General features: G+C 37.0%; 2 protein-coding genes across 2 annotated transcripts; one reads left to right on the forward strand and one right to left on the reverse strand.

Moving 5' to 3' along the window:
• The first annotated feature begins 602 nt into the window (after positions 1 to 602).
• Positions 603 to 17,804, forward strand: elp1 (elongator acetyltransferase complex subunit 1). The gene is made up of 37 exons (XM_081383573.1): positions 603 to 736; positions 1,253 to 1,432; positions 1,535 to 1,687; positions 1,774 to 1,855; positions 2,039 to 2,119; positions 2,902 to 2,987; positions 3,116 to 3,215; positions 3,298 to 3,388; positions 3,533 to 3,656; positions 3,926 to 4,019; positions 5,752 to 5,982; positions 6,134 to 6,304; positions 6,402 to 6,486; positions 7,710 to 7,865; positions 8,064 to 8,170; positions 8,282 to 8,385; positions 8,479 to 8,532; positions 8,642 to 8,747; positions 9,017 to 9,132; positions 10,134 to 10,207; positions 10,447 to 10,525; positions 10,673 to 10,752; positions 10,840 to 10,968; positions 11,111 to 11,196; positions 11,277 to 11,425; positions 12,098 to 12,221; positions 12,303 to 12,400; positions 13,645 to 13,846; positions 13,930 to 13,991; positions 14,067 to 14,129; positions 14,721 to 14,781; positions 14,877 to 14,990; positions 16,155 to 16,266; positions 16,469 to 16,596; positions 16,999 to 17,150; positions 17,466 to 17,541; positions 17,625 to 17,804. The coding sequence occupies exons 2-37, from the start codon at positions 1,283 to 1,285 to the stop codon at positions 17,690 to 17,692; spliced, it is 3,948 nt and encodes a 1,315-aa protein (XP_081239699.1). The 5' UTR covers positions 603 to 736; positions 1,253 to 1,282; the 3' UTR covers positions 17,693 to 17,804.
• On the reverse strand, positions 17,743 to 24,585 carry smu1a (SMU1 DNA replication regulator and spliceosomal factor a). The gene is made up of 12 exons (XM_081383574.1): positions 24,417 to 24,585; positions 23,247 to 23,457; positions 23,001 to 23,153; positions 21,845 to 21,955; positions 21,168 to 21,296; positions 20,970 to 21,089; positions 20,757 to 20,873; positions 19,745 to 19,872; positions 19,535 to 19,661; positions 19,248 to 19,415; positions 18,982 to 19,134; positions 17,743 to 18,720 (listed from the first exon to the last, which is right to left on the reverse strand). The coding sequence occupies exons 1-12, from the start codon at positions 24,440 to 24,442 to the stop codon at positions 18,622 to 18,624; spliced, it is 1,542 nt and encodes a 513-aa protein (XP_081239700.1). The 5' UTR covers positions 24,443 to 24,585; the 3' UTR covers positions 17,743 to 18,621.
• Between the last annotated feature and the right edge of the window lie 775 nt (positions 24,586 to 25,360).

Below are 25,360 nucleotides of genomic sequence, written 5' to 3' on the forward strand. Positions count from 1 at the left end.
AGTCAGGGTTATTTTGATTAGGCCTAAGCCATATAATTATATACAGGAGAATGACCGATGTAACACTTTAAATACAATGTCGTTTGTTTTGTTCATAAAATACTATATATATAATTTTACTCCTAATGTCCGTCCGACTCGTAAACGAATCGGTTTGTTCGGATCTTTTCATATTTTTAATGAATCAGTTGAACCGGTTCACAAAACCGCCTTTTCAATCATGTAGTAAATAATATCCAATTAATCAACCAATAAGTGAGCTAATCGTAAGAGCATTTATATCTACGCCTTGAATGAATGACAGTTTTATCAATATTTATTCACAAACACACACATGATGCAATGCGTTTGCAGCCAAAATAAATAAATTAATTTTAGTATTGTTTAATAATGTAAATGGCAACTACATTTCAAAGATTAATCATGGCTTCAACAAACTGACCAAGGAGTCATGAAATTGCACCCATATTTTATTACACTAAATCGAATCGCTGGATTGTTTTTTTAAATGATTCTTTGAAGAGCACAGTTCAAAAGAACCGATTCATGGAAATTGATCTGACATCTGACACTGTTTCCTCCACGCCGCTAGTGCGCGCATCTGTTCATCTCACCGCACAGCGACACTTTTTCTACGATGTCAGAAACTGCACTGACAACAACGTGCGTGTGTTGTGCATTGATATTCTACAAATGTTAATTTACCTCATATAGAAAGAATAGATAATACAACAAGGTAAGTGTAACTTCTTTTAGACATACGCTGACTTGGTTGTGTGCCATAATAAAGACAGACGTTTACTTTACATTTTATAGTCCTATAAATGATTCTCAAATTAAAATCCGTTATTTATTGGGTAAATAAGAGCCTGTTATCTATTTAAACATATCTATTTCATCAAATTTATTGACACTGCATTGAGAAATTATGATACAACCATATATTGTATTTGCACCATGACAATAACGTGTTTTTTTAGACACATGTCTCGAGTTACCTTGTAACATGAATATAGTAATCACTTAACATGGTATACAGTACCAGTCAAAAGTTTGGACAGACTTTATTTTGTTAGTAAAGTGACCAACAAATCTCTAGCATAAATAGGAATGTGTTTTAAAAGCATCCCAGGATGCACGTCATGAAGTTGATGTGGATACATGCAGTGCATTTTCCACTATGTCATGCTAGAACATTTCATGTTATCAAATTAAATCAATCAGTAATACAAAAAATAAACTATTGTTTCAGATCTCATCTTGTTGAAAGCATCCATCCAAAATGAGAAACCTCAGCCTGCTGCAGCGCTTCAGATGTGTGGATCTTCCTATCCCGGGATCCCCGCAGTGTTTCACCATCAGAAGCGAGGATGGAACAGTGCTGGTGGCCTCCGAACTTGCCATCACAGAGTACGACCCACGGACCGGAGAGGTATTTCTAGATTAAATTTAAGTTTCCATATGGGTTCAAACCCCTGACTTAGTGTCTAGTACCAAATAGCTATACATTAATCTGTATAATGTGCTTTCATAGGTTTATAAAGAGGTTTCACTGACGACAGATGACTATCTCCCAGAGGATGGTAGTGGGCTTGTAGTGGCAATACAAGATCTGCCAGATCAGGAGTCAGTGTGTGTGGCCACTGCCAGTGGTGATGTCATTCTCTGCAACCTCAACACCAGTCAGGTGATCATTAATTTGATCTTAATGCTCTTACATTAAAAAAAAAGATTTTATAAATCATGTGTGCTTTAACAATTTCTCTCTCACAGTTGGAGTGTGTTGGCAGTGTGGACAGTGGTCTAACCGGGATGACTTGGAGCCCAGACCAGGAGTTGGTGACTCTGACCACAGGTCTGTATCTCTAGCAATGTTATTTTAGAATCATTGAAATACTACAATGTTAACTATGGTTTTAGTTAACTATAATAACCCTAACTCTCATCAAATTTCTGTGTAACTCAATTAGTTCTGTTTAGAAGTGCATGATAATGACATTTTGCATTATGTCCATTTGTGTCTTATATGGCATATCAGGTCAGGAGACCATTATCATGATGACCAAGGACTTTGAGCCAATAACGGAGGTTGTAATCAATCAGGATGACTTTGGCGAAGGTATAGCTAATAAAAGTTTTTATTTAACGCCCAGTATCATTAGGATTGCGTTATCGTTTAAATGTTGACTATCTCAATTCCGATTCTTCTTATCGATTCCTAATTTTGGATGTGAAAACAGCGTGTGATGTTCTTGCACATGACTTTATTTGTGTGCGCTTTGGATGTAAACAGTGCATTGGTCTTCTTGCGCTTGAATGGTTTCAAGTCATTAAAATGCACACAAAGGAATCAATAAGAGGAATCAAAATTTTATTTTATAACAAGGGTCCAATTCCTGACCTTAAAGTCCAACTGAAATCAAAATTGACCCTATTTACTTTGTTAGCGCATATTACTAGTCTTGTGGTGAAAAATTAATCCGTGCAAGTCACAGAAAAAAATAGTTTGCTGTCGTAATCTTCAATCAAAGTCTGAAAAGTTACTTCCGGTCTGGAATGGCGTTCCTTCTCTGATGATGTAGGTTTGACGGCTTGGGTTGGGAAACGCTTAACCACTCCCCTCAGACCGTTAGTCTGTTATGAGCAGAGATGGAGAGGAGGAGCGCTAGAGTAAAACCCTGCCCTCTGTTCAATATTCCTTTTCACTGGGAAATACGTCACAACACTGGAGAAAAGTCGTTTGCAACTTCCGGTTCACGCGGACTTTAAGTATCCAATTCTAGAATTGGAATCGATTTTTGATTCCTAACCGTGAATATCATGCTTTCATGCAGGTGACTTGTGTTCACTGCATATGAGCAGATATAGTGCCTGATTGGTTATTTTGCTTCTGTGCATCAGATAAGTTCATCACAGTTGGTTGGGGGAAGAAGGAGACTCAGTTTCATGGCTCTGAGGGCAAGCAGGCCGCCCAACGGAAAGCAGCAGTAAGTTTTTGTTCTGTTTAGTATTGTTCTACTTTACCAAACCAACCCAATGCAGCCTGCAAGTATGCTCCTTATGATCCTTCATAATATGATCCTCCTTCTCACCTAGTTCTGATCCACTTTCACAGGAAGTGCAGCCTGCCCTGCCGTGGGACGACAGGAAGCCAAGGGTCACTTGGCGAGGCGATGGGCAGTTCTTTGCCGTCAGTGCTGTTTGTCCCAAGGCTGGTGAGAATTTCCCTTTTTACGGTTGTTGTTGTTTCATAAAAAAGTTTGCGACTGTTAAAATATAGCTGCATTTTTGTTTCAGGTGCTCGAAAAGTTCGTATCTGGAACCGAGAATGTGTCCTGCAGGCCACCAGCGAGGTCGTTAACGGTCTGGAACACCCTCTCTGCTGGAAGTAAGACATCCTGAACGTCTTTTAACTTTCAAAACTATTTACAGAAAGTAAAATTATTACCCTTTTACCCGTCATTTCCGTTTCTCTCTGCCTTATCATTATCAATTAAAGTGCTGTTAATATTGAAGTATATTTTTCTTGTAGACCCTCTGGCAGCCTGATCGCTTCCACACAGCGACACCCTAACAAACACAGCGTGGTGTTTATGGAAAAGAACGGACTGATGCATGGAGATTTTACACTGCCTTTTGGAAAGGACCAGGTCAAGGTAGATATTAACTCCTCTAGTGTTGTCAAAAGTACCGACTTTGTGTTTTGAAATTTGACTTCCCTCTAGCATTTTGAGCGTTGTTAAACAGGTTCTTAAACACCTCTGATTAGACATTGTGTTCACACGCTCAAAATATATATCTCTGATTGGCCACTGAAGTCGGTACTTTTGACAACACCAAACTCCTCTCTATATGATTTTTTTTTTTTAAAGATTCAAGCTTTAAATCATGGGGAATAGATATAAAAATGGTCTGTGTTTTTCAGGTGAAGGAGCTGCTTTGGAACAGTGACTCTACTGTACTAGGGGTTTGGATGGAAGACTTGAAGCCTGGAGAGATCAACCATCCCAACACATACAGTAAGATGCAAATCAAACTGCTTTGCATATTCAGTGATGGGGTGAGTAATAATCAGTGGTGCTGATTAGGGCTGCATGATTAATCAAAATAAAACCGAAATCGCAATATGGCTTCGTGCAATTATCAAATCACAAAGACCGATGTAATTAAATAAATATATGTGCTGTTTTTCATGTTACTCATTATCCGCCAGTGTTTTCATTCTCACATCGTCACTTTTGAGTCTCTTTTGCATGCATTTGGGAAAACATGTTCCAACCAATCTTCCCATACTTGTTATAAGAGCTTATTAAAGGGTTACTTCAGGATTTAGCATTAAGCTTTGTATTAGTAGAAAACCTGTAGTATTTTCGAATTACCATGCTTTCCACCCTCATATCCCCCTGAGAGGAGAGATTTATGTATTTTTTGTCTGGAAAAAATCCTCCGATGACGCAAAAATCGTCATTTTGCGTCATCGGAGGATTTTCTGGACAGAGGCTAAAGACTACAGCCAGTAGAAGGCGTTGTTCCGCATGTTTTTAGCCCGCCCATAGAGGGTGGGATCTCACTCAGAATGTACACACAGTGTCAGCCGTCTTTCTTTGGAAGCTAAGCTTGCAGGCTCTTTTTCTGTGGAGAAAGCTGAATAGTAGGAGAAAGCTGAGTAAGTAACCATCCTCCTTTTCCCGGACTTGTCCGGCGGACGAGATCGTTCAAAATGTCCGGGATTCAGCTTTTGCTTTCTGCGGTCGCCATTCATTGTTTACATGCACACCTTTCAATCTAACTGAATTCATTACGATTGGTGAATTTGAATGTAGTGTTTACATGAACGCTAAACAAGTGATCGGTTGATGTGCGTTTTACCATTGCTAAGAAAAATTCCCGCTCCTCCGTGAGAGATGCGAGACCCGGCGCGTCTCAGTAATGCCACCGGCCTCGCGCTGTTCTCCCGCGGCCGTCAGCCTCGTCCTGCTCGCCACAGTAAACATGATGAATGGCGACTGTAGAACGCAAAAGCCGAATCCCGGACATTTTGGACGATCTCTAAATCCCTCGCAAACTCATCACGTAGGCTAGCTTTGTTGTTTACAACTGCGCACTCTTACCGGTAGGCGTGGCCTCCTAAGGCAGCGAAGCAAGTGCATTCTGGGAGTTGTTGTCTTTCATCCACATAAGCCAAAAATACATTTTCTGGCTTTTCTCAGTCTAGAAAGCTCCAAATTAAAAAATTTCTTCACATTTCTTCTACTTAAATGACCTATTTTAAATACACATTCATCTTCTCAGAGGTGAAGTATCCCTTTAACAAGAGTCAGATGTCCATAACTATTGGTTTTGTAACGTAATATAAAATTATTATTATAATAATATTTTTTTAAATACCGTTTTTTTATTTTACAATAACATATTATAGAAGTTTTTTTATATTATATTTCTTGTTTTGTTTTTATTTACATATTCAATAATAATAATTATTATTATTAATTTTATATTGTTGTATTGTTTCTTTATTATATTGATATAATCACAAGATTTTGGCCAAATTGTGCAGCCCTAAAAAACAAGCACTGCATACCTAGATATTTATTTATTTTTTAAATCGCAATCAATTTTTTTCAGCAGGAAAATCACACCTAACCCCCCCCCCCCCCCCCCCCCCCCCAAAAAATGATTAAGTCCTGGTGATGATACTCATTATCAAGGTTAGGGCTTTTGTTTTAAACCTCTGACCTATTTCTTTCACAGTTCAGCTGTGGACTGTTGGGAATTATCACTGGTATCTGAAGCAGAGTTTGCATTTTGGCAATGAGCCCCTCAGGGCTCCGGCGTGTGTGTGTTGGGATCCGGAGAAGCCCTTGCGTCTCCACCTCCTGACTCGAGGATGGGCCAGCTACACCTACGACTGGGGCTGGAGCACTCAGCGCAGCCATGGCAATGATTCCCATGACAACGCCAATGTGGCAGTGATTGATGGAGGTAGGCGTGGCCATTGTCCAACTCTTGAATAATTGATGAATCTCTGAAATGTTGTAAACAATGCACTATTTCTCATTTGTGTTGTAAATAAGGCATTTTATCAATTGATGATTGAAATGGTTTCAGTGTTTAACTAACATGTGTTTTGCAGATAAAATTCTGGTGACAACATTCCGCCAGTGTGTGATCCCTCCACCTATGTGTGCGTTTGAACTTCAACTTCCTGTTCCTGTCAACTTGGTCACTTTCCATTCTCAAGCCCAGAGGACCAATGAGCTCGCAGCTCTCACAGCCGATGGGCATATTTATGTATACGGGGAAGGTTAGATAGTCACACTCGAATTTGAAACTTTTATCAGAATTTAAAACGTCAATATCATGTTATGTAGGATTTATTCACTTGTGTGTCCTGTATTCAGGTGGTGGAGTTGAAAATGGAGGTGTACCCAAGGTTCTTGGCTTTAAAGTCATCTCAGCACCATTAGTCTTAAGAAAGACATTCAGGTACAGGATGATTTTGAGTTTCTCCAATTAAACAAGATGCCACTGAATAAGGAATATTTTTGATCGTCTTTTATTTCTATGTAGCTGTAAAATTTTGGGGTTGGTAAGATTAAAAAAAGAAGATTTTGAAAGTCTCTTATGCTTGTTTTGGCAAAAACAATAATTAAACAATCATCATCACTGCATAAGAGACACCAAGAATCAAATTGTGTTTTAAAAGATATTTATTCTCTTGCAAGAGGCTTAGTCACAAAATCACAGCAGCTACCCCGTGACGTGAGCAAGACCTGACACCCAGCCCGGGAAATTCCCTTCTTATACTCCTTCTTCAAGGTCTTTTCTCTGTAGTTTTCCACTCACCCAGCATGGCTACATCTTAGCTGATTTAGAATAGAATGACCCATCTAACCCCCCATGGCTAAATTATCTTCCATACCTAAAGAGTTAAAGGTTCTTACACATTTGTCTTACTGTGTGTGTCTTGCTTATGTCACGTGTACAAACATACATAAATTCCAGAAGAGAAACGAATGCTTAAAACCACACAATGGCTAAGAAAGTTAATGAAAAAAGTCAAATATCAATTTTTCTACAACATGCTCAACAAAGCTGCCTTTATTTGGTTGAACATACAGAAAACATACAATTTAAAATTACAACTAAAATAAATAATAATTTCTATTTTAATACATTTTACAATGTAATTTAGTGATGCAAAGCTGAAATTTCAGCATCATTACTCCAGTCTTCAGTGTCACATGATCCTTCAAAAATCATTTTTATATGCTGATTTGGTGCTGAAGAAACATTTATTATTATTATCACTGTTAAAAAACTTTCCCTGCTTAATGTTTTTGTGAAAAAATTCTTTAATGAATTCTTTAATTAATAGACAGTTCAAAAGAACTGTCACATTTTATCAATTGAATGCGTTCTTTGTTGAATACAATTATTTTTTTCTTTAAAACATTGTTTTGATGAATGGTGGTGCAAAATATATAGCATTTAATGTATATTTTAATGCAGCTCTAATAAAAAACAATTTATGTGAAAACCTTTCAGAGCAAAAAAAACTAATTTTCACTGTTTTCTCAGAGACATGTGCTTGTGTAGAGTTTTAAGTTTTGTCATTTTCTCAGTCAGGCAAGCAGATTGATTGAGCACTACTGTGTGACTATGACATGCAGCCTGTATTCGGTGTGCTAATGCAGATGTGTGTTCAGGGTCGCCGTGGATCATGGGGAACCTCTAACGCTGCGCTTGCTGCTGTGGTTGAGTGAAGATTTGTTTTTGGCTGTGGCCCACGGAGTGTGCTTGACACGCCTGCTGAAACTGACCCCATCAGACAGCCAGGACCCCAAGGGCACACTGGAGATCAGGTACTGCCGCTAAAATAACGAACTCCTCCGGTCTTGTTCACAGTTGTATTTAGTGCAGCTCACACAAAGACAGACTGATCTAACGAGCATAGACATGAGCTCAGGGGCTGAGAATTGTTCAAACTTGTGAATTTTTTAAACTCTGCACTTTTGGCAGTGTCTCTTTTTCTTACATTCTTGGTGTTGGTCATTTCTCAGGTCAGAAGTTCCTGTGGATGGTCATGTGATCAGCTTGTGCCACAGCCTCAGAAATGGCACTGTGGCCCTGCAACTTGAAGATGGACAGATCCGGAAACTTCTTATGGGTCAGTCAGGTCATTAATTGTAATTTTTTTTATTGAATTTTTTTATGTATGCAATCTAAAAATGACTAATGACATATATAAAGGATATTAATGCTAGAATATTCCATACAGACTCTTCAGAGCTCAGTTTAACAGAATGGAAGGATTCAACTGGTAATACCATCAACTTCCCCCGGCCTTGTGTTCAGACGGCACTGTGTTCCCTCAGCGGAGAAGTAAATATATATTCTCCAGACAGAACTGAGTATTCGGTCATGCTTTGCCCTCAAATTACAATAAATGCTTCATATGAATTTGTCTTTTAATAGGAATACTTGATAGGCCTCACTGAGAGATCACAGCTCTATATCGGTGAATCACTGGTAGGTGTGAGGACCCCAAAAATGAGAACAAGGATATAAATTACATTACATTTGTTGTGTTAGTGACAAAATCTTGGCTGTTATGCTCATTAGAGTTTCTCTTCTACAGGTGGCTTCCAATATATCTTCATTTGTAGTTTATGATGACTTCCTCTTGCTCACCACACACTCTCATATGTGCCACTGTCTCAACATCAGCACGCTCTCTGTTAAAGGTACATGTGAATGCATCAAAGACATTAAATATGTAAATATATTTCATATAAATATACACTACTGTTCAAAGTTTGAGAATCATTTAAAAATATAAATGTTTGGTAGCATTATAGATGTCTTTACTGTCACTTTTGATCAATTTAATGCGTCTTTGATGAATAAAAGCATTAAATTAGACCCCAAAACTTTTGATCAGTGTTTTATCTAAATATAGGTGTATATATAAATGTAAATATACATGTCTGATGTTATTGGTGTCTCTGCATAGGTCTGCAGTCAGCTCTGAGCTCAGACGCCAATCAGAATGATGAGACTGTAAGAAAGGTGGAACGAGGCTCTCGTATTGTTTCTGTGGTTCCCCAGGACACCCGACTCATACTGCAGGTGAACAGAAAGTGATTAAGTAAATATCTTTCTAGGAAAAATGTTTTAATTGGGATCTGAGCCACATCCAAGCATCAGAATGACATATGGTGCGTTCAAGTCACGTTGAAAAGATTGTATTTACGAGTTGAAATCACATAAATACCGTAAATAAGTCATAGATACTTGTCAGTGAGAAACATGGTGGAATACCACAATATTCATAGGTATTTAGCAGTGACATTGTCAGGCTTTTTTATTTACCACAAAATAAGCTAATTCCCTGCACAAAATATAATAGCGTTGTAATATATCAATACAATATGCAACAATAACGTTTATTGTGGCAATGTGGCTTCATAAATGAATAAAGAAAAATTAAAAAGCAGCAGCATCCTGGTATTGGGGTGTTTTTCATAGGCAAGCACCATTTACATTATCTCCAAAAAAAGTCTATTTGTACTGAATTTGTGGTTATTTATTTCAGAATATTTGGTGGTGTGTGTTTATATATCGTCACCTTCCTAAAATAATTGCCTAAGTCGTTTCCTCATGATGCAGGCCACCTCTGGTAAAATCGCCCACATCCTCAGTTGAACAGATCATGCAATTCTACCCCTGTAGTATAATGGCCTATGTCAAGAGTGTGACTTAGGCCGTTTTATTTTGCCTAAAGATAAAGATAAAAAAAGATAAAATATACTTTAATGTCCCCCAGGGGGGAAATTTGTCTTGGGCTGCAGTCACTGCGACACACACTTACAACGTACCACATAAAATATACACCGAATATAAACAATACAAACATGCTTCATTACACTGTATCAAAAAGTCAAAAGACAATGAGACTTAAACAATTGTACAAGCTTCTCATGATGGCAGCTGCATCAAGAAGAATGAAAATCTACTCAACCTCAGAAGTTATTTTTCAGTTTTTTGTGTTTTCTGAGAAACCTGAAAAAATTACTTGGGCAATTATTTTAGGAAGGTGACGATATATATTTTTCGTTGTTGCTTTTTAGATGCCACGAGGGAACCTGGAAACCATCCATCATCGGGCTCTTGTACTTTCTCAGCTCAGAAAATGGCTTGATGGGTATTTTACATTTACAAAAACTTCAGACAGTGCTATGTAAACAAAAAGCATACTGATCTTTTTAAAAAATATTTGTATTTCCACATCGAAAAATTCATTTCATTTTTATTTTAAAATGTAAATATATTTTATTTGACATTTCTTATTCTACATTTCTTTATTTTCTATTAAAAAAATAAAAAATAAAGTGAATCTGGATTGAATTGATTTGAATCATTTTAATGTGTTGTTTGTTTCAGTCTCAGATTTAAAGATGCTTTCGAGAGTATGAGGAAGCTGAGGATCAACCTCAACCTCATTTATGACCACAATCCCTCTGTGAGTGACCTCACTCTGATTTCATTTCCTTTAACAGTAACATCTAAATGCATTCTTCTACACCATGGATTGCATTTCCTTTCAGAGAATAGTACTAAATGAATAACACCACTGCCGTCCACCTCCATCCCATGAATCCTCTCACAGGTGTTTCTTGACAACATTGAGATGTTCCTGAAACAGATTGACTCCATCAACCACATCAACCTGTTCCTCACTGAACTTAAGTAAGTATTTAATGCAAAGGCATTGATTAAATCTCTGTTGGTGTTTTCATGATTTATCTATTAATTTAAGTATTTTGTCATTCATAGAGAGGAAGACACCACCACAACAATGTACCCGAGTCCTTCACGCTCAGCCTCCAGTACAGCTTCAGGAAAGAAGGTGGACATCGTCTGTGATGCCTTCCGGTCCACAATGGAGACCCTCGACCCACAGAAGTCAGTTCCTCTGTTATAAATGATACATATGTTTAAATAAATTTCAGGAAGTATAGTATAGCCCTTCTACTTGCTTTTTTAGATTACCGGTGTACGCCAAGCCCTTTTCTTCCTCTTCTGACATGCTTTAATCTATATACAGATATTATTTATGTATTCTTACATCACACGTGAGAAAAACTACACCAGAACTGGAAATCGCTCTACAGAAGGTCCATGAGTTACGAGGTGAGCCTCAATAGACACATAATCAGACATGTTTGTTTACTGGGCTTGAGTCGGTTACATCTGTGTGCTTTTGTGCCTAGTGAACCCCCCCAGCGGCTCCAACAGCGTGAGCGCAGAGGAAGCTCTGAAGTATCTCCTCTTCCTCGTCAATGTAAACGAGCTGTATGAGCATTCCCTCGGCACCTACGATTTTGACCTAGTGCTCATGGTGGCTGAAAAATCTCAGAAGGTCAGTCAGAAGATTCCCACTCTGATAAATCTCAACTCTTAGTACATATTATATTATATCTTGTTATATTTTTTATTATATTGTAAAATGAACAAATGCAATTCTTTAAATACATAATGAATAAGATTCACCTTTTCACAAATAAGCAGCCATTTCAAATATTTGTATTACTACATTACATTATTTTATATTATAAGAACAAATTCAATTATGTAAATACATAATGAATACAATTAATCATTTCACTATATTATAGTCTATGATAATACAATATTATGTTTTAGATTATATATCAGAAGCCATATAATATTTATATAATAGAAAAGAACAAATACAATTCTGTAAACATAATGAATAAAATGTATAATTTCATATATAAGCAGCCATTTTACATATTTGTATTATATTGCATTATTTTATATTATAAAATGAACTAGTACAATTTAATTAATAAATAATATATAATATAATAATAATAATATATAAATACATATTTGTATTCCTATAATGTATCATATTATATAATTTTATATTACATTTTATATTATAAAATGATGCAACACAACAGGCACTTCCAGCGTTTTTGATGATGAGATCTAGTTCTAGTTTCGGCACATGTCTGTTGTAGACGCTGTTTTGCAGTGGTTTATAGGCTTCTTCTCAAACATGTAGGACCCTAAAGAGTACCTGCCCTTCCTGAACATGCTGAAAACCCTGGAGCCAAACTACCAGCGCTACACCATCGATAAACACCTCAAGAGATACAAGAAGGCCTTACATCACCTCAGCAAGTGTGGTAAGGGCCTTGTGAATACAACACCAAATATTCACTGTTGTCTCCATGTTTATTTCTCCTGTTCTACCTCATGTTTTCCAGATGAAGAACACTTCACAGAGTTGTTAAACTTGGTGAAAGATCAGAAACTGTACAGTGATGCTCTTGAGCTCTATCCTTCAGACAGTGAGCAATACAAGGCAAGTTTTTTAGATGGTCCATATTTTTATATTTGGTACATTTTATTTTTCCCTGAAGTCTGTTAGTCAAGGTTTGTCTCACCAATATATATATATAATACATATACACTGCCGTTCAAAAGTTTGAGATCGTTAAAAATTCTCTTATGCTCACCAAGGGTGCATTTATTTGTTTAAAAATACCACACAAAAAAACAGTAATATTGTTAAATATTATGACAATTTAAAATAACTTCTATCTGAATATATTTTAAAATGTAATTTATTCTTATGATGTAAAGCTGAATTTTCAGCATCATTACTCCAGTCTTCAGTGTCACTACAGGTTACAGCTGCATGTTCTCACTCTCTCTTGTCTCCGACGGCGAATTGACACACACCCGCTTCTTGTCACTCGTCTCATTGCGCATAATTGTAGTCATTCCCACAGTGGACATAAAGCTTGCACATAAAGCCTCTCTCAAACAGCTCGCGAGTACCAAATTGACCTCTTTTTCATGGTTTATTGCGCTTAAACGTTTAAATACATACAAAATTATGTCAAATGCCCATCTTGCCAAGTATTCAGGTAAATACAATTGTAAGCATTATGATTACTTCATTTTTGTAGTATTTCTTACCTGAATACTACTGTTAGACCCACCTGAAAAACTTAACGCCATGTTTATTTCATTTGTTTCTTTATTCTATTGTATTTATTTGTGATATTGTTTGCAATTTGTTTATTTGTTCTTATGTTATTACTGACTGTTTACTTTTTTTGTCAATTTTTTTTGTAAATGTAGTTCAACGATTCAAATAAAGCCTCCCTGTTCTGTGTGTAAGCTATTACAAAAAAGTACCCAACTTATCCAGAAATTCTGAGAAAATAACAAATTATCCGTATGGCGGTATATCTGGCAGTGTTCCCTGTGGTATCGAAAATGGTATCGAATATCGATATTTTTTTAAGGTATCGTATCGAAGTTGGAAATTCCAGTATCGTGACAAGTTACACTAGTCTGAATACTCTATTCTGATTGGCTGGAATGTATGCATTGAAACCTAATGCACAGGTAGTTGAATCACCGTGCTGCTTTCATTGAAGCACACACACACACACGTCACTCGCACACAGAGATCGGAGATTGTGCTGCGCACAGACAGAAACAGGAGAGCAGAAACCCTGTGACTTTCACTAATCAATTAACTTAAAATAGCAATGCTAACATGATCTTGACCCTCGACCCCTGTGATGTCATCAGACCCTGAGCGTGGCCTATGCAGAGCATCTAGTTGAGCAGCAGCAGGCGGAGCAGGCGGGACTTCTGCTATGGAGATGTGGAGAGACGGCCCGTGCCCTGCAGGCCTTCGTCAGCTGTACGAGCTGGAGGCATGCCCTCGCCGTGGCAACACACATCCCGCTGCCATCCGAACAGCTGGCACTGCTCGCCAGAGACCTGGCAGGTAAGACCTTTCTGTTATGTATCTATGTTTCCTACTGAGATTACGAATGTCCGTAAGCCATCTTGTATGTGTGATGTTTTCAGAGAAACTTCTAGAGGCCAATAGGCACACAGAAGCCGCCCTGTGTTTGGAGCAGTATGCTAAGGTACACTGCATATTTCATATTCGTCATAGCTCTGCTCTCTAAGAATGTGCTGTGCTAATGTCTGTGTGTTGTCAGGACTGTGAGGAGGCGATATCCGCTCTGATACAGGGATCTGCATGGGAAGAAGCGCTGAGATTGGTGAGCCTATTCTTTGATGTGTTATTAGGCATAATAATATGCCTAACATTTATTATTGTTGTACTGGATTACTTGATTCTGATTGCAGCATTGTTGCTAAACTGAATAAATAATCTTTGATTTTCTATATAGCTGTAATTAACAACATACTGTATACCATCAAATAATAAATGAACTACATAAATGCCTATCATTCAAAGGTTTGGGGTCAGTAATTCATAACTTTAGAAATTAGTTTTATTCAGCAAGGATGCATTAAATTGATCACTAAAGACATTTATAATGTTACAAAATATTTTTATTTTAAATAAATGCTGACATGGAAACATGACGCTGGATCATGTGACACTGAAGACTGGAGTAATGATGCTGAAAATTCAGCTTTGCTCACAGGAATAAATTACATTTTAAAACATATTCAAATAGAAAACAAATTTAAGACTTTTAAAAAATCGTATCGACCATACTCAGTAGTGTACGATATATGAATTATATACTGTACACTACTGTTGAAGAGTATGGTTGATACATTACAAGTCTTTTATATTTATATGTATCATAACTAAATTTATTTTTTATTTCTCATTTCAGATTTATTTGTACAACAGACAGGACATCATTGAGACAAATCTGAAGTCAGCTCTTTTAGATGGTAAACCATCATGTTTTACTTGTCTTGGCATTGACCTGTTTATTTTGTATCATATTTTGTGCTGCATCTCAACTGTACTCTTGGTTTGCCTTTAGCTCACAGTAATCAGACGTCCTTCCTGGAGTCCCAGAAGACTTTGTTCATCCGCCACAAAAACCGTCTTGCTGTGGTCCGAGAACTTAAAGCCAAGGCCAGACTTGAGTTATTTGGTAAACAGAAGTTTTAATTATACCCATTTCACGTTTGATCTAATCAAATATTTTAATGAAGAGCTGTAATGTTAGTGTACATATATTTTGATGATGTTTCTGTCAAGACCACTATCGTCAAATACGATTGACCATTAGCATATAGTTTGGATTGGCGGTATGGTTCTGTTTGGGTCTGGTGGTATGGTTCTGGTTCAGAGCAGAAATAACCCCCCTGAGGGTAAACAGAAGAACAGAACCAACATGAATTCATTGAATGTATTAATTAAAAATTTTAAGGACAACATAATTCAAGAATTTATTCTGATTCAAAGGGCACTCAGAAGGCCGAATACTGACTGCACGAGAGGAGGAGTTGGGGAGGGAGGAGGGTAATAAGCTCCTGAGAAACGCGATAGCTGCTGATAATACTCAAGTCAAGTCACATTTATTTATATAGCGCTTTTTACAATACAGATGGTTTCAAAGCAGTTTTACAATGATAACATCGAAAATGCAACAAATTTTGTTTCCACAAGAAAATAGTGTCATAGTCCAGCTTAAGTTCAGTGATGTTTAATTTTGTTGTAAAAAAGTTATTAATTTAGTTCATTTATTTCATAAATGAACTAAAGGTATAGTTCACTTTCATCGCCCATTTTTCATTGTCATTTTCTTATAGAACATTTATAGTTAATTTTTCATCGTCATTTTCATATAGTTCTTTTTTATCGCCCTCCTATATATATATAGCCGCTCTGGAGAAAACCGTGATAAATTTAATGTCCCCAACTAAGCAAGCCAAAAGCCAGTGGCAATAAAGGTGAAAAAAGGCGACAGTGGGAAGGAACCAAAAACCTTGGGAGAACCCAGGCTTAGTCGAGGGAGTCTCCTCTGGCCAATGAACGAACAGTGTATGATTTTGATTCAGGCAGCATTATAGGTCAGGAGTCAGATTGGATTGGAACCATCAGAATAAAGGAGCTTATATAAAGTGATAGACGTCATATTTCTATACGTAGACGTGGATCAGCTGAGAGTCAGCTGATGCGAGCTTGACTAAGGTGACCTGCCAGAACTAACGCTATGCTTAATATTCCTTAGTCACATGCAATGTCTATCAGTACACTTGGTTTTAAACTATTTCCTGTTGCTAACTGACAGTCCCTTCCTGTTCTATTTCAGATGAGGATGGTGCTGACTGTGCAGATGCTGAACTCTACTCTGAGGCCAGCAGCGTCCTGACCGGCAGCCATCTTGGCTCAAAATACTCCCGCAGCAACTCTCGCATTTCATCGTGAGTGACATCACTGCTACCACTTCACTTAAATCAGTGGTCTCAAACTCTGCCCAAACCTAATTAAAGAAACCTGAACCAGTTAATCAAGGCCTTTAGGATTACATGGAACTTCCAATAGAGTTTGAGACCACTGATGGAAATGTTTCAGCAACTCAAATGTCAAGCAAAGTCTGATGCAGAGATTGACATTTGTCCGCAGGAGGTCGTCTAAGAATCGTAGGAAAGCAGAGGGTAAGAAACACAGTCTGAAGGAGGGAAGCCCATTTGAGGACATCGCCCTCCTGAACGCACTTATTCAAATGATCACCATTGTAGATAAGATGAGAGGTGAGCCGAAGAAAAAAACATTATACATGCATATATGTGCATGGTTCAAGTAAAATCTGGCATAAACTATTGTAAGTCAACCACTGTAAGTAATACTTACGCATATATGTAGTTATACATACATGCATACACACACACAAAAAAAAAACCAGCATTCACACTAAAGTTCAGTGAGGAATTGTGAATTGTTCAAGTAAAATCAGGCATCAACAAATGTATGGGTAACAGTTTAATGCTAAGTTTGGCATAGTTTGACTCATTGTATCTTTAAAACTGTAGAGAATTGACATGTTTAAGATCATTTTCATTATTAAGCTGTATTCTGTGTGTGTGTGTGTGTGTGTGTGTGTGTGTGTAGAACATGTGATTCACACTGATGATTGTTGTTGTCTGACCCTGCAGAGGAAGTTCACAGCCTGCTGAAAGCTCTGGTGCTCTTCCAGTTTGACGGTCCGGCCAGCAGCCTGCAGAGAGACTACAGTGTCCTGCTGCAGCTCATGGAGGCGGCCCTTCCCGAGATCTGGAGTGAGAACCTGCAGCAGGGCCAAACTCCAGTGAGTCACACACAGGCTCTCCTTAACAGCTTTTTTTTTTTTTTTTTACAGCTTAGCTCAGAATTAGTTTGTTGTGTAATTGTTTGAATACAATTTTTTTTTTTAGGTTATTGGAACTTTTATTTTATTTGGAACTTGAGGTTATTGGAATATTCTGATTTCCCTCAAAGAATGTTACATTTAATATTTATATTTTAATCTATTTATTACTATGTTGTTCAAAGTTACTTGTCTCATTTCTCTCCGACCCTTAGAATTGTGGTCTAAAATGTACTTTTTTTTTGCACTTGTGAATCATGTTTCTTCTCTCTCCAGCTCACGGGTCCTAACTCAACAGCCAATAGCATTACGGCATCATTTCAGCAGCAGAGACCCGCTGTGCCTCAGCAAGGTAAAGAGTAACTCTGCACTTTCAGTGAGGATGTTTCATTCATGTCATGTTTTAAATCTACACTTATCCTTTTCACTCCTCAGACACAGAAGCCCTGACTGCTCCCAAGATGAGAAACACCATCAAGTGGAAACTCAGCATTCTCAAATAGTTTGCATGTGTCTTTAGGCCTTTTTTTTGTTTTAATTATTGTATTTTATTCAAATAAAATGTTTGCATTGTTTTATGGGATATTATGGATGAATTAAAGATTATAAAATGTTTTTTGTCTTGTGAGCTTGATTGGATAGCTGTAGTTATTTAATATAATCATTCATCATTTACAATCAATTATATTTGGTCTTATTTTTGGTATATAGAGTATTAGACATATATTCAGTATAAGAATCCGTGCAAATAATTTTTTTTATCATTAATACAAATCTATTTTAATGTTTTGTTATCAAGCCCCATAATCTATTCTAAACTGACCAATGTTACTTTAATCGGGTTAAAATAAATTTGATCAGTTTGCATGAATCTGAAGACCTGGTTTATAATTTTCCTGTAATGTTGAATGGCTATAATTGCTAATTCTCAGTATTGCAATCAATGATACTGGCCTTCATTCATGGCACTTAGAAAAACATTAAACAAATTTGACTAAAAATATCAAATATTTAAATTGCTGTCCTTGTGTATTTCAACATAAAAATATTTTTATGATTACAAATTTTAATGTCACTTGAGATTAATCGCAAATATTGGTTAGGCTATTTTTTTAAACAATCTACATCTCTAGCTTTTCAACAGTCAACAGATACAACTACTTGCAGTCAAATGTTTTAATGGACAGAGAAAAAAGTGACAAGAAAAAACAATTGAAAATGATCTATTGCTGGATCAAAAAAACTTGTAACTATAAATTACAGATTATTCCATTAGCCAAATTTAACACTGTAGAAAAAAATGAAAAAGTTATCCACTGCACTTAAAAAAAACAGGTATATACACAAAAAGGGTTAAAAATAGGCAACGTATTCTAATTGCATTCTCCCGCCCCATCTAATCAGGATCCGCATCTCCATGCCACATCTGTTGTTATGGCTTCCAGAGTTTGAGGAGCCCATCCTCACTGTATGTGGAGATTAAATTCTGGTGTGGGTGGTGGGCAATGCCAATAACATCCTTCTCATGAACCTGTCAAGACACAGATCAAATAATCAGCATCTACAAATCCTTTTGTGCATGTTCAATATGATTTTTTTTTTTTTTTTTTTTTTTTTATACTTTAAAAAATATATGTATATATTTTGGGATGGAAGATTAAAATGAAAAAAGTAAAAAGATTTTTTAAATATTTTAAAACAATACCTTTGGAAACCAATATTCTAATATTATTATCATTTTTATTGTAATTATGAATGAATGAAGAGAAAGATGGACTGAAAGGGGGCTTACGGTCAAGGTTCTCTCTAGTTTGCCTGTGACTGTGCTGAAACAGTAAAGCACAAAGTCCTCTCCGACACAGTAGATCCACTCGCCACGTGGAGACAGAGTACAGCACACAAAATCACCTCCCTCTCTCTTACCAGAGCTGAAACTCCTCACAATCTGCAACAGGAAAAAACATAAGGAGAGTTCTCAGAGATTCATAATGCACAGACGGACATAATTTCAATTCTGTCATCTTTTTCAATAACATTCATGAGTCTTGACATCCTCACCTGGCCTTGCATGTTCATGATGACAACAGTGTTGGATCGGTTACACACAACAAAATGCTCTGGGTTTTTGGGGAGCTGGATGACATTGTTAACAGTGATGTCTGTTCCCGCAGAGGTGCCTAGAGACTTAAATGTGCTGGTGCATTCTGAGGTCTTCACGTTCCAGATCTGGGAGAAAGGAAATACAAAGCCAGAAGTTAGATATTCACCTTTACATTTTATGAGATCTTACTTGAGAGACTTGAGAAAAGACTTGACTAAATAGGTAATAATTTCAACAACATTACCTTCACAGTTCCATCAGATGAGGCGCTAATGACGTGATGCCCGTCAGGAGTAAGTGTGGCTTCATTTACAAATGAAGTATGACCTCTGAACTCCTTCAAAGACTTGCCTGATTTTAACCCATGAATCCTATTCAGAAACAAACGAGTTCATTTTGCTGTGGTTTTTGTGAAAGCTGAGGACAGTGATAACACTGACAGTGCTCACCCCACCTGATAGTCTGGTCGAAGGACGCGGAGAGAATCTGAGTGCTGTCTTTACTGAAGCTGAGACAGGTGACGCCTTTACTGTGAGCGCGCTCAAACCGCCGCAGACACTGACCACTCTGAATCTTCCATACCTGGAAAAACAGCAAAATAATCAATACATTGCTACTGTAAAAACAAATTACATTTTCATCATACTCAGAATTGGTTCTTGCAGAAGCTCAAACGTGTTGCGTAACACGAGAATGAACCTCATTGGTTCTTGCAGAAGCTCAAACGTGTTGCGTAACACGAGAATGAACCTCATTGGTTCTTGCAGAAGCTCAAACGTGTTGCGTAACACAAGAATGAACCTCATTTGGTTTTTGCTGAAGCTCAAACATGCTGTGAAACACAAGAATGAACCTCATTGGTTCTTACAGAAGCTCAAACGTGCTGCGTAACACGAGAATGAACCTCATTGGTTCTTGCTGAAGCTCAAACGTGCTGTGAAACAAGAATGAACCTCATTGGTTCTTGCAGAAGCTCAAACGTGTTGCGCAACTAGAATGAACTTCATTGGTTCTTGCGGAAGCTCAAACGTGTTGCGCAACACGAGAATGAACCTCATTGGTTCTTGCAGAAGCTCAAACGTGTTGCGCAACTAGAATGAACTTCATTAGGTTCTTGCGGAAGCTCAAACGTGTTGCGCAACACGAGAATGTCTCGCTTCAAGCAAGCATGTCTCTTAAGATGACTTGGATAACCATTAGATTCATATGGATCTATTTTACAATCTCTTTATGAATATTTTGAACAGTTAGAGGTTTGGGTCAACAGACTTTCAATAGACGGACAGAAATCTGTCAGATTTCATTAAAAATATCTTCCTTTGTGTTCTGAAGACAACTGAAAGTCTTGTGGGTTTGGAACGACATGAGGGTGAGTAATTGATGACAGAATTTTCATTTTTGGGTGAACTAACCCTATAATGATGGTTTTATTTATTTGTACGATTTCAATAAAGTGTGTTCGAGACCTTAATCTTGCCGTCTTGGGCTCCTGTGGCCAACATCTCAGTGTCACGACTGAAAGCCATGCACAGCACTGCATCATCCATCATCATGAAGTTATCCTGAGCCTGATACTTCAGATCCTGTCCAACAGAGACACATAATCCATTATGAAAAACATGTACATAAACCGTTATTACAAACGCAGATAAATAAAGTCTCAGGGTAGATTCACAGACCTTTCTGATTTTTCCAGTAGTGAAGTTCCATACTTCAATAAATCCGTCCACAGATCCAGTGACCAGATACTGGCCATCAGGAGAGAAGCGCGAGCACTCAACATGAGACTTCTGACCAAACTACAAAAAAACAAAACAAAAAGGTGAGAGACAAATTCATCTTTTGTCACTGTTGAGGACAGAAGCTGGTCAGTGTACCTTGATGTGTCTGGCCAGCTGTGTGGGGAATCGCTCCTCCTCTACATCCTTCACAGCTGCTTTACCTCTGAACAAATCAATGGTCATACCAGGAGGCAGAAGACCCTGATGCTGCTGCCACTTCAGAGACTTCAGAGAGAGAAACAGACAATTACCATCAAATATGTAAGGGTTAATGCCCGATGAGGTGTCCATTATCAGGTATTAATGGACGACGGTGGTTGCCTCTGCCGAAGTCCATTAATACTTGACAATGGACACTTCGAAGGGCATTAACCCGCTTATACCATGGTCACTTACGAAAGAAAGAAATATTTAATCAATTAATAATACTTTAATGTGTTTTAGAGTAAAAATCGTGAGGGTTTTTATTTATTAAGTCGAGCGCACTATTTAATATCTCCCGTATACAGGCGTTGCCAAGCAACGTGGCCACAGCGACCCGACCACAGCAGTTGATCAGTGAGTTTGAGCCAGCGCAATCATTTAGAACGGTCATCAGGCAAATTGACGGGACGCCTTTCCTAGGTGTACATTATCACTTTTTAATGGACACCCTGCAGCCAATCAGAATCGAGTATTCACCCAGACCATGGTATAAAGTAATATAAACTATTCTTTTAAGTGTAATTCTCAGATCAGTGTACGGTAACATGATGAAGGGAGGTTTTGCTCACCTGTCCAAGCAGAGCCATCAGACGGGACGGCGGTACCACACTGACCTCACCAGCGAGAGCCTGAGCTATGGCTGCTCTACGCTTCTCCTTACTGCTGCCGTCAGGATAGGCCTACAAATAAACATAGCAGGTCACAAATCATCCAGAATGGAGGTGACTATTGTTCCTGTCAGGTGGAAACCTTGTATGTTCAAAACTGCTACTTTCAGGAAAAGGAAGAAAAAAAAAAAACACTATTTTTAAAAAATAATTAAATACTGTGTTGTTTTTTGACCAGCGAATGTCAGACCTGTTTTTTTTTTCTGTCATAAGAACGGCTGTATCTGAGGCTGTAAGTGCATCACATTATGTTTTCATCAACTTACAGGTTATAAAGTTTATTGTAGCTAAGTGGCTGCTCAGCTGTGTGTCATTTGGCCAAAATCTCATGTTATTAACAATAAAGTTATATGCACAGGCTATTTAAGACATTACTGGCTATAATTCAACAACAAGTGGGGAGTGACATGACAAATGATCAAAACACTCTTCTCCGCACCTCAAATACATAAATCTTTAGCATTTTATATACATACATAAACATTATATAGTGCTTCTTGAGTAAAAAATTGCTGTACTTATTTACTCTTGCATTGCAAAGCAGAAACGGTCCAAAATGTATGCGGCACTTCATTCACAATAGAGGCTGGGTGGAATTATAAGGTTTTACCGACAGTTCGAGGATCTAATGGGTCACAAGCTCTTTTTCATACTTTTCATTGGTTGGATATTTGCAAAAACCCACAGAAAAACGTAAAGGGTGAACAATAGTAATGAGTCATGAAAAAAATTGAAATACGGAGATACAAGGTTTCTGCCCAACAGTGACAATATTATAATGTACTGAAGAGAAGCCTGAGGCCCATCGGTTTCATAAAGAACTGAAAATATTTTTACAATTATCATAATATAAAAGCTCTCTAATGTTGTGTTTTTATCTGATTTTATCTGTCAAAGGACCTAAAATCAAAATCTTGATATGACAGTGATTTAACAAATTGCAAAAGGCTGTGATTTACTTAAATGATTATATTGTCTGTTGCGTGTTTCAGAGCAAAGTGCGTTCACACGAACAGCTCATGACAGTGTTTTCAGTGCATAGTTTCAGATCCATCACCTCTCTGGGGTCAAAGTATGAGCGAGCCAGAAGGTTCTCCAGGTGGATGTATCGCTCAGGTTGGGTTTGTTTGAGCATGATCATGGGGTCCGTCTGCCTCAACAAAGATCTGGCAGCTCCCAGCTCTCGGAGCTCAATCAGCTCAAGAACGACCTGTAAAAAGACCAAAAAAATACTTATGATGTGTCCAATTATTCACTGATCAATCAAGGTTCCAAACTTATAAAAGTCCTGATTTTCTCTCACCTGTTCGTAAAGGTCAACGAGGGTCTTGTCAGGGAGTTTGAGGGACTGTATAGCCTGAAGTACAGTGTCCCAGTGACCGCTATTGATATCGGCCACAAAACTCTCAATACTGTCCACCGTGTTGAGGGACACTGTCGTCTCCTCCTGGAGTGTCACTAAAGTCTTATGCAAGTTGTTTTCCTTCAGGTACTGCATGATCAGACGGATCACGCTGGAGAAACACGACAAAAAGGCATTTCAGTAAGAGTTACTTTGAAAGACAGTAGTAAGTGTGCATATATTAGCGCAGAGAGTTGAATTAACTAATGGTTTTGTCTGGAAAGTCATAAGCAATGCTTACACTGATATGTGAAGGGGAATCTTTCACCAAAATATAAATAAATAAAACAGCAATGTCTAGAAACATAACATTAAATATATATATATATATATATATATATATATATATATATATATATATATATATATATATATGTGAAGAGTTCAGATGCAAAAGCCTCTAAATGCCATCTGAAATTTTCTTCTAGAATGACCATTTTTCTCAAGCCTGTATATTTAAATTCAGTAATTTCACTTAAATTTCACATGACAATGAATAGGTAATTTTCATTTCAATTTAAGTGAAATTACTGAATTCAAATATACAGGCTTGAGAAAAATTATCATTCTAGAAGAAAATTTCAGATGGCATTTAGAGGCTTTTGCATCTGAACTCTTCATATATATATATATATATATATATATATATATATATATATTTTTTTTAAACATATCACTGTATTGTAATATTGCAAAAAATACACATATGATATCTACAATATAACACTAAATAGCTCTTCTAAAATCGCATAAATCAAATGGTATTGCATATGGTCTGTTTGTTTCTAATTAAAAACAGAGAAATCTAGAGCTGTTTTTCTACTAAAACCGGACAAAATACTAAGCAGGCTGAGCTTCAATACTTTAAATACCAAAATATAAAAGAGAAAAATTACTTCATAAATAAACTTTGTGCAAAACCTAATCTCCTCATAATGCTAACACAGTTAGCCAGAGACACAACCCAACACCTAAACGGTGCAAAAATCAGCCTGCAAAAATGGTGCTCGTTTAAATTACACAATTATGCATTAATGTAATGTTTTGAAACACACAATTTTATTTACTTACTCTGCTGACTCTATTTCAATAGACATGATTGAAAAATGCTACTATTGCTGTGCGGAAAGAGAGAGGCTGAAGACACAGGAACGACACACACGTCTTCTTCTACGGCTCTGAGTTAATCTGAACTAAACACAAACAGCGACACCTAACGGCTTCAAAAACATCCGTCACCAGTTATTCCACAGACAATGACAAACTATTTGTTTTGAAATTATAAAAAGATTAAATTTTTTATATTCACAAATCTTAATTTGATAATTAAATGTTTTATAGAGCGATTCAGTGAAACCATGCAGTACATTAACACCGTAAGAGACTCATATAATAATGATAAAAAATAAAAATAAACAATTAAAAAAATATTTTGATAATTTATATAGGAAATATAGGAAATTTAAAAGAAATAAAGGGAACAGCACTGGTACACGACCCAGTTTGAACCTGAATTTGAACTTGAATCTCAATTTTGCAATTAACAAACAATTTTATCAACAATCTCTTCAACAGCAATCCTTGCCTGTAATTTGACGTGGGGCAAACCAGAGCTGTTTCATGTAAATTGATACAATTATTTTGTTTATTTTATTTTTTATAAATTAAATAATTCTCTTTACAATTATTATCTATCATGTATATACAATAAACAATATTGTTAATATTATTAAGTGTTTTTTTTTTTATTTCAAATGACTTTTTTTACTTCAGTATCATCACCACAATATTTGACATATCTCATTTTGTCCGTTACATGCAGTGCCGGCCAAAAGTTTGGAAACATTACTATTTTTAACGTTTTTGAAAGAACTCTCTAAATGCTCATCAGCCTGCATTTATTTGATAAAAAAATACAGAAAAAAAATAGTATTGTGAAATATTATTTCAATTTAAAACAATGGTTTTCTATTGTATAAGAAAACTTTTGACTGGTACTGCATGTTACATTAAGT

The sequence above is a fragment of the Scardinius erythrophthalmus genome (assembly GCF_964197995.2).
Source record: "Scardinius erythrophthalmus genome assembly, chromosome: 13".
Taxonomy (NCBI): domain Eukaryota; kingdom Metazoa; phylum Chordata; class Actinopteri; order Cypriniformes; family Leuciscidae; genus Scardinius; species Scardinius erythrophthalmus.